The 9,272-nt window shown below is 60.7% G+C and overlaps 1 protein-coding gene across 1 annotated transcript; it reads right to left on the reverse strand.

Moving 5' to 3' along the window:
- Window positions 1–2,230: 2,230 nt before the first annotated feature.
- Window positions 2,231–6,324, reverse strand: LOC101552236 (charged multivesicular body protein 1a-like). The gene is made up of 4 exons (XM_004600846.2): window positions 6,265–6,324; window positions 3,637–3,744; window positions 2,478–2,606; window positions 2,231–2,389 (listed from the first exon to the last, which is right to left on the reverse strand). The coding sequence occupies exons 3-4, from the start codon at window positions 2,592–2,594 to the stop codon at window positions 2,231–2,233; spliced, it is 276 nt and encodes a 91-aa protein (XP_004600903.2). The 5' UTR covers window positions 2,595–2,606; window positions 3,637–3,744; window positions 6,265–6,324.
- Window positions 6,325–9,272: the final 2,948 nt, after the last annotated feature.

The raw sequence follows: 9,272 nt of genomic DNA on the forward strand, positions 1-9,272 counted from the left end.
AAAAAAAAAAAGTTAATGAATGTATGGAACTAATGGGCCCGTTACAACCCAGCCTCCCTAATTTGCCTCTAACTCCTCGGCAGTGGAGGATAATAATTATTGATCTTAAGGATTGTTTTTACACCATCCCTTACGACCTGATGATATGCCAGAATTTGCTTTTACCGTTCCCTCCCTAAGTACTGGAAGTCCAGTAAAAGACACCATTGGACGATACAGCTTCAAGGAGTGATGCATAGCCGTACAACGTGTCAATATTTTGTAAACTAGCCTTTAGAAAGACGAAGAGAAATATTGACGTCTGCCATATTCCTTCATCATACGGGCAACATGTTGCTTGGCTGCCGCTAGAACAGGGTTCGGGAGATATATATGAACAGCCTCGAATGAACTGGTGTTTGGGGCAGCCCAGACCCTCAGGACACAGGCTCCGAGCTGCCCGGTGCTGAGCAGGGCACAGCGCACTCAGGGTCGGACCCCTGATTCCTGCGTGGCTGGCGATGGACACCGTTTCCTCAGCTCCTGGCGGTCCAGGGGCACCCTGTGCTCTTCATGGCGATCGCCGTTTAAGTACAAGACCACACAACGGACTGCAATGAACTACTTTTTGTTGTTGCTTTGGTCTGGGGGCTACCTGTAGGGTGCTCAGGGCTCCCTTCTGCCCCTGCTCGGGGAACCTACATGGCGGGGCTTGCGTCCATCCGCGGAGCCGCTGCAGAGCAAGGACCCTACCCAGGGGGTCACTGCATCGGCCCTGTGATCAACTGCTTCGGTCAAGTGGTGTCAGTTGACAGACAGTTTGCTGAGGCCTTGTTGAATATTATGTAAATGCATCCTGACGGCCGCGACCCGTGGGGGCTGCACGCGTGCCCTGGCCATGGGAGCTTGGCCAATCCCCGTGTGTGATCTTGCACAAGCCTCGCCCGCCCTGCCCTGAGTATCTTCATCGAAAAAGACATCAGCGCGTGTGGAACCTGACCAGAGTCACGTGGAGTTTCTGGAATGTGCTGCCTTGCAAACAAGGCGGTGTCGTAGCTGCAAGCAGCTAGCTAGGACCCCTGAGTGAGCTGGGCTGGGGTCGGCATGTCCCGGTGCAGCCGCTCTGTTAGACGAACTGTGCCTCTTCTCACAGCCCCTTGGCGGCTGGCAGGGCCCCGTGTGCGGTGCTGGTGGCGCCTCTGGCTTTGTTACAGGGTTTCCTTGAGACGACACGGGGCTGAACGGATTCACACACAGGTCGTACAGCGGGGTCCTGGCGTGGACACACACAGATCATACAGGTGTGTTCCCGGCGTGGGAACACACACACACAGACACACACACAGGCACACACAGACACACAGACACACAGACACACAGACACAGTCGTATGGGTGCAGGTCCTGGTATGTACACACACAGATCATACAGGTGTGGGTCCCAGCGTGGGAACACACACACACACACAGTCCTACGGGTGCGGGTCCTGGTATGTACACACACAGACACACACACACAGACACTCACACACACACAGTCGTGCGGGTGCGGGTCCTGGTAAGGGCCCAGGCTGTGAGTGCGGAAGCAGGTGTGTCGGTGACCCAGCAGCGGTGCCCACTGCAGGGTACGGAGGGTCACAGGTGTGTGGCCGGCAACAGGCCCGGTGAGCACACGGCGCAGACACAGCGGCACTGCACCACCAGACCCCGGGCCTCGGCACGCGGGCAGGGAGCACTGCCCAGAGGGTCAGAGTCCCGGGGACAGGCGCTGTGCCTCTGAACTTGGAACCCATTTGAATGCCCCTGGGACTCGAGTCCGGCTTGGGGGTGTCTCTCCCCTCACACCCGTCCCCAAAGCAGCACAGCACAGACGCAAGTCCTCAGGGATAATCGTTTATTGCTCCTGCCCTGGGAACCGCCCAGAGACGTCAGGAGTCTGTGTAGCGGCAGAGACGGCGCCCACGGCGGGCACAGGCAGGGCTCCGGGCGGGCAGGGGGCGGGGAGCAGCGAGGCCACGTCAGCAGAAAGGCAGGGCGGCCCCCCTCCCTCCCGGTGGACGGCGACCAGCCTGCAGGGTGCCACAGAGCCCGTCAGGGAAGGGCTGGACCGAGGCCCCCGAGTCACGTGCTGGCCAGCCCGAGACAGCCCCTCTCCCCTCCCCCCTGGGCAGAGGCGCAGTGTGGACGGACAGCACGCGAGCAGCCTGCAAGGCCCCCCTCGGCCCCGCAGCCGGCCCTCCGCGCGGGCCTCCTCACAGCTCGTCCTGCCCGACGCCGGTGGACGGAGCCTCGGGCAGCTGGTCTCGACCCCCCTCGAGTCCCGTCTCCTCAGTGAGCTCCCGGAGGAACCTGGCCACGCGCTCCTGGTGTGCGGTCAGCGTGCTGGCCAGGCTCATGAAGTCTTCCATCGCCTGTGCAAGACCCGGGCTGAGCAGCCGTGCCCGGCCGTGGGGGCCCGGCCCCTCCCCTCCCCCCGTCCTGGCTCTGCAGTGGACATACCGAAGGGTCCACATCCAGGTTCCGCAGCAGCTGTTCCAAACTCTCCATCTCCGCAGAGATACTCTGCAGGTCCCGGGCACTCCCGGCCGTGTCCAGGTGCAGGGCCAACTCTCGCATATTCTCGGACTCCTGCAAAACACCTCAGTGACGCCCCGGGGCCAGGCGTCCCCCAGGCAGAGGCTTCACGGACGGGGAAGCGTCCCCGCCAAGGTCTGGGTCAGGAGCTGGCAGGAACACAACGCCTCAGGCGAAGGGTCCCGCGGACCCCGCGGTGGGCACCCAGCCCTGCATGACTTCGCCTGTTTGCGCCCTGGAGACCGCAGCACGCGCCGGGGATGCCATGTGGAGCCAGTTCCACCGCTCGTCCTCCGGCACACACGCGTGCAAACTCACCTTCTACTCCTCCAGGGCCGGGGCGGGGTGGGGCGGGGAGGGCGGCCGAGGTCCTGCCGAGTGGGACCTGGCCCTTCCTGGGGCTGTCTGCGCGTGAGGGGCAGCTGCCCCCCACCAACTCCAGTGTTACAGACACGCCCAGCCCCGAGCCTGCACCCAGGGCCCAGACCACGAGGGGTCCGACAGGAAATCCAAGGGGGGTTGGTGGGGGGCTCACCTGAGGCCCCGGGCCTCAGCGTCTGGATTTTGTCTGTTTTGTTTTCTGAGACATACCCGGCCGTGCTCAGGGAGGACCCCTCGTGGGGCTTGGAGACCCCCTCAGCCCCAGGCGGAACCTAGGTCAGCCGCCCGATACCCCGTCCCGTCACTCCACGGAGCCACACCAGGGACCCAGCGGACGAGCCCTACCCTTTGCGTTTGAAGATTGCCCAGGGTCCGCCTGGCACCCCTGGTCCGTCCCATCCCCTCTTGGAGCTGCGCCATCAGCCGGGTGACCACAGCCTTGAGCATCCATCTCCGGTCTCCACCCAGAGGTGGCCCTCAGGCACCATGGTGAAGTGAGGAAGGGCTGGAAGGCTCAGTGGGCATCCCGCCCACAAAGAACAAGGAAACACAGGACGGGAGTTGGTCCTGCATGGGCAGGGTCAGTGTCCCAGGGAGTGTGGGACGGCCAGGCAGGCCTGTCCTAACAGCAGCCACGCCCCCAGGGTGGGCTGGACACCAACCAGGGCGTGTCCCCAGCGGCCTTGACCCCGCAGCAGCTCACCTGCTCCGCTTTGGCCTTCTTAGCCTTGAAGTCCTCCTGCGCCTTCTCGGCCAGCCTCTCCAGCTGCCCCGCCCTGTCGGCCAGCGCCCTCAGCTGCTCCGCTATGCACTGGGGAGAGGCACAGGTGAGGCGAGCAGAGCCTGGCCCCCGCCCAAGCAGACGCGGTGGCGCTGTCAGGCCAGGCGGTGGCCAGGACGGGTTTTCTCTCGCGTCTGTCCTTTCCCAGACCCCTGCTCAGAACCCTCCCTCGGGAAAGGCCACCTAGTGACCCCTGGGCGGCTGCTGAGACACTAGGAGGGGGTCTGCACTGGGAACGGGGTCCCGGGGTGCTGGACACCTGGTCCCTCCCCACCAGCTGCCCCCACAGGGGGGACGAGCACTCCAGGGCAACCCCCCCCCACACACACACACACCAGGGAGGGGGCTGAGCTGCCAGCAAGTTGTTCTGTGATTTTAATCATTTCGTTTTGGTTTTGGGGTCACTCCCGGCCGTGCTCAGGGTTTACTTCTCACTCTGCCCTCAGGGATCCCTCCCGGCAGGCTCGGGGGGCCAGATGGGTGGGGGGATCAAACTTAGTTCGGACTATCACTCTAATCTTATTATTATTATTATTATTATTATTATTGATCTCAGAGGTGTCAACTGGAAACCAGACTAGAAGTGAACAGTTTAAGGGGAGGAAAGAAACATTAGCATTGAATTTGATGAGACAAAAAATATTTTAGCAGCAGCAGAAGTTAGAATTTCAATACATATGAGTCAGTCAGGTTTGGCTCATACCATGTTTAAGAACCAACCTTTATATATATATATATATACATGTATATGTATGTATGTATGGCTAGGGCATTTACCTTGCACGCGGCTGACCCAGGTTTGATTCCTCCGTCCCTCTTGGAGAACCCGGCAAGCTACCGAGAGTATCTCACCAGCACGGCAGAGCCTGGCAAGCTACTTGTGGCATATTCGATATGCCAAAAACAATAACAAGTCTCACAATGGAGACGTTACTGGTGCCCGCTCGAGCAAACTGATGAACAATGGGACGACAGTGCTATAGTGCATATATATATATACATATATATATATAATATAGAAAGAGATATATTCTCTTTGAAAAGCCAAAAGTAGATGCAATTTTCTGAAAATGAAGCATTCGAAGATGAAATTCTAAAAATAATGTGGGCTACCATATCGCCGTAAAACTCATGCACAGATTTATGCTCTGAGTAAGAATTGACTGCTTGAGCTTGCAGTGAGATGTAGGGAATTAAAAAGGCAATGTCTATACCTGACTCTTTTATTCCAAATCATTTCCTTTGAATTTCTAGTTAAAATTAACTTGAGGTGGCATGGCAGGGAGAGATTCCAATAAAAGGTGCAGTGAAGTTCGGTATCTCAGATAGAAGCTTCCAAGTATTTTGGCCTATTGCCACCTTTTCAGAACCAAAAAAAAAAAAAACCCTTCTAGAAATCTACTGTCTTTCAGGAAACGAGCAGCTGCGCCTCAGGCGGCTACCATCCCAGTCTCTCCACCTCCCTCTGGACGGGTACCAGCCCCTGGCGGTGGGAGACAGTCGCACCCATTTTGGGAAAAATCTTCAAGTCTTATCACCTGTCTTTGAAAGTTTCTGTATTCATTGTCTCTCACTGACATCCCCAGGTGTTAACATAGCAAGCTTTCCTGAGAACCACTTTTAGAAAAAAATTCAGATTAATAATGAACTGTGGTTACTGAAGTACATTTTTGTATATATTAATTTGTTTCATTTCAAATAGCAATAGCACAGTGGGCCGCCGACCAGGGTTCGATTCCTCCGTCCCTCTCGGAGAGCCCGGCAAGCTACCGAGAGTATCCCACCTGCATGGCCGAGCCTGGCAAGCTCCCCGTGGCATATTCGATATGCCAAAAACAGTAACAACAAGTCTCACAGTGGAGACGTCACTGGTGCCCACTCAAGCAAATTGATGAACAACAGGAAGACAGTGCTCCAGTGCATTATTTTGCTTTTTGGGTCACACCCTGCAATGCACAGGGGTCACTCCTGGCTGGGCACTCAGGAATTACTCCTGGTGGTGCCTCCATATGAGATACTGGGAATCGAACCCGGGTTGGCTGTGTGCAAGGCAAGCTTCATACCCGCTGTGTTATCTCGTCAGCCCCTCTAATCTTATTTTATTTTTTTTTTTTGCTTTTTGGGTCACACCCGGCGATGCTCAGGGGTTACTCCTGGCTTTGCACTCAGGAATCACTCCTGGCGGTGCTTGGGGGACCATATGGGATGCCGGGGATCGAACCCGGGTCGGCCGCGTGCAAGGCAAACGCCCTACCCGCTGTGCTATCGCTCCGGCCCCCTCTAATCTTATTTTTTAGGGGCCTCTCTGGCAGTGCTCGAGGCCAGCTCACTCAGGAACCCCGGGCCAGCACTGCAGGCCTGACAGAGGCCCCTGGTCCAGAGGGGGCGAGGCTAGTGCCAGGCTGTCCCTTCCAGTGACACGTGTGTTCCCCCCGGAGCTGAGTGACCACTCGGGCTCAGCAGACGAGGAGAGCCTGGCAGGCATCGAGGCCTGACAGCACTGTTCCCCAGGGCAGCGGCAGGGCCGGGAGGGCCACTTTGGGGACATACCTTCAGCTGGAACAGGGTGTCTGCAAAGAGAGATGGTGAGAGTCAGAAGCGTGACTGCAGCTGGTGCCTGCCCAGAACACCTGAGGAGAGGCTCTCAGAGCTGTAGCTCTGGCCCTGCGCGGAGCCCTTCACCCCTGCTGGGCCCGGGAGACGCACTCTGGCCCCCAGGAACCGCCGCGTCCTCTGAAGCCCACTTCTCACAGGCCAGGGGATGACCGCTGACCGTAAGGGGCCAGTATTCGGGCCACCGTGGTCCCAGTGAGCACTGCCCTGTCCAGGAGAGCTATGGTCGGGCCACCCCTAGACTCCCTCCCGCTGGCCGACCCGGGGCAGAGCGCAGAGTTCGACCCCGGCATTGCAAGGGGGGCCCAGAGCACCACTGGTCCGGGCGGGCCATGACCCGCCGGGTGTGGCCCACAGAGAACCCAACGGACAGGAGCAGCCGGCTCTGTCCCCGCAGGCGTGGCCAGTGGCCAGGCCGGGCTCGCTGCTCGCCCCAGAGTCCTCAGCTGATCTGCCTGTGGGTTGGGCACATCCCCCAGGGCTGCCCCGCTGCCCAGGATGACCGCAGGGATGGAGGCCAGGACGGCCAACAGAAGCTCCGAGGCAGGGCAGGGCAGTGGGCAGCGGGCAGGGCAGGGCAGGGCAGGGCAGAGTCGGGGCAGCCGGGCCGGCCAGCACCGGTGCCCAGAGCCTGGGTGCTCTTGAGCGCCAGACAGTCCAGGCGAGGCCCGGGGTGGGGTCGGGCCGTTGCTCTTACCGTCCATGGTCAGTGGGCGGCGGGCAGTGGACAGTCCAGGGCGGCGGGCGGTGGGAAGGCCTGGGACGAGGGTCAGGTCGTGGCCTTTTATCCTCCATGGCTGGGGGTCTGCGGGCGGCGGGTGGGCCGGTGTCGGGCTTGGCTGCTCTGAGACTGGAGGGCGGGGTGTGTCGCCATGGAGACGCGTCTGAGTCTCCGCCGGGCCGACGGGGCTAGGCCGGAGCAAGCCCGGGGCTAGGCCGGAGCAAGCCCGAGGCCAGGCCGGCGCGGGCCAGCCCCAGTACTGACCCCAGAGCAGAGGCCCGTCGAGTGTCTAGGCTGGGGCCCCTACTCCCGACCCAGGGGCCCCAGCACCGCAGCGGCCGTGGGCTCCCCACAGGGGAGCGAGGCCGTGCCCAGCGGGGTGCCCTGGGGACTGTCCGTCAGCACACGGGGCCGGAGGGGCCAAGAGCGAGCTGGCTCGTGGAGGCCGGGGTCCTGTCCACCGTCAGCGCAGCCGGCCATGGCTCAGGAGCAACAGGGAATTGGCGTCCTGGACCCAGTTGGAGACTGGACCCCGTGCAGGGGCCGAGGCTGGGAGGGCTGAGTCCCCACGGGCTGTTGCCCCGGCAGAGGTGTGAGGCCCTGTTGGGGGGAGGGGGAGGGGCAGCCCAGACCCTCAGGACACAGGCTCCGAGCTGCCCGCCGGGGTAAAGGAAGTGGGGCTGAGCAGTGCCCGGCACACTCGGGGTCGGACCCTTCAGTCCTGCGTGGCTGGCGGTGGGCACCGTTTCCTCAGCTCCCGGCGGCCGAGGGCGCCCTGTGCTCCTCACTGGCAATCGCCGTTTAAGTATTAACCCGCACCGCTGCAGCCCACGGTCCTGTATGTTTGCTTTGGTTTGGGGGCCACCTGCAGCGGTGCTCAGGGCTTACTTCTGGCTCTCTCAGGGACCCCTCTCTGGCTCTCGCCTGGCTGGGCTTGGGGGGCCGTCGTGGAGCTGCTGCAAGGCAAGAACCCCACCCCGTGGATTCTTGCGTCAGCCCCGCAGTCAACTGCCTTGGGTCAAGTATCTCGTGACAGTTTGCCGAGGCCTTGTTGAGTCTTGCATTGATTGCCACCTGACGGCCGCGACCCGTGGGGGCCGCACGTGTGCCTGGGCCAGGGGAGCTTGGCCAATCCCCGTGTGTGATCTTGCACAAGCCTCGCCCGCCCTGCCCGGGGTATCTTCATCGAGAAAGACATCAGCCTGTGTCAGAGCCTGACTGGAGTCATGAGGAAGTTCCGGAACGTGCTCCCTGCAAACAAGGCCGTGTCGTAGCTGCAAGCAGCTAGCTAGGACCCCTGAGTGAGCTGGGCTGGGGTCGGCATGTCCCGGTGCAGCCGCTCTGTTAGATGAACTGTGCTCTGGTTGGGTGAAAGAGCAACAGGTGCCTGTGGGGTTATCCTGCGGGCGTGCATCATGTTGACGTGGAGTATGTGGGATGTAGAGATGTACGAGGTGTCTCACGGGCTTCACCAGGAACTGTGTGTGTCATCGTGCTACAAATTGTCATCATGTACTGAGGTGTTGTGGTCTTGTGTGTTTTGATCTCCTGTACTCTGATGTTGCAGGATGTTTTCATCGTTAACCCAATAAAAAGGGGCTGCGAAAGCCAGTCAGCCCTAACTGGCCGAGTGCGCTTCAGCCCTCTGCTTCCCAGCACTCCACACGCCTGGCTCATCTCTGTGCCCCCAACTGGTCACTCTATAGAGAGCCAAGAACCACGGCTCTGACGCCGTGCAGGGACTCCAAGGGGCCGCCCACGCGGCTGCTCCCACAGACCCCCCGGGCCACATCAAGAACGTGGCTGGAGCCTGGGCTGGGGGCTTCGGTGGGGACTTTGACGGGGTTTCCAGGTAAGGGGCAGGGCTGGCAGGGTCGGGGCCCCCCTGTCTGGTGCCTTGGGTGAGGGTTCTGGGCCCTTGGGTGGGCCCTCAGCCCCCTGCCCCATCTCAGGCTGCCCTTGGGCCTTGAGGACGTGTCCAAGTACCCAGACCTGATCGCTGAGCTGCTCCGGAGACAGTGGACGGAAGCAGAGGTCCAGGGTGCCCTGGCAGAGAACTTTCTCAGGGTCTTCGCTGCTGTAGAGAAGGTGAGAACAGCAGCACCCACCGCCCCCACCCGCCCCCACAGGCAGCTACCCCACCCTCTCCTGGCCCACAGGCAAGCAACCACTCGCAGCCCCCCGAGGAGGAGCCCATCGCCCTGGGACAGCTGGAGGCTTCCTG

This window comes from Sorex araneus, chromosome 8, assembly GCF_027595985.1.
Source record: "Sorex araneus isolate mSorAra2 chromosome 8, mSorAra2.pri, whole genome shotgun sequence".
In the NCBI taxonomy this organism is placed as follows: domain Eukaryota; kingdom Metazoa; phylum Chordata; class Mammalia; order Eulipotyphla; family Soricidae; genus Sorex; species Sorex araneus.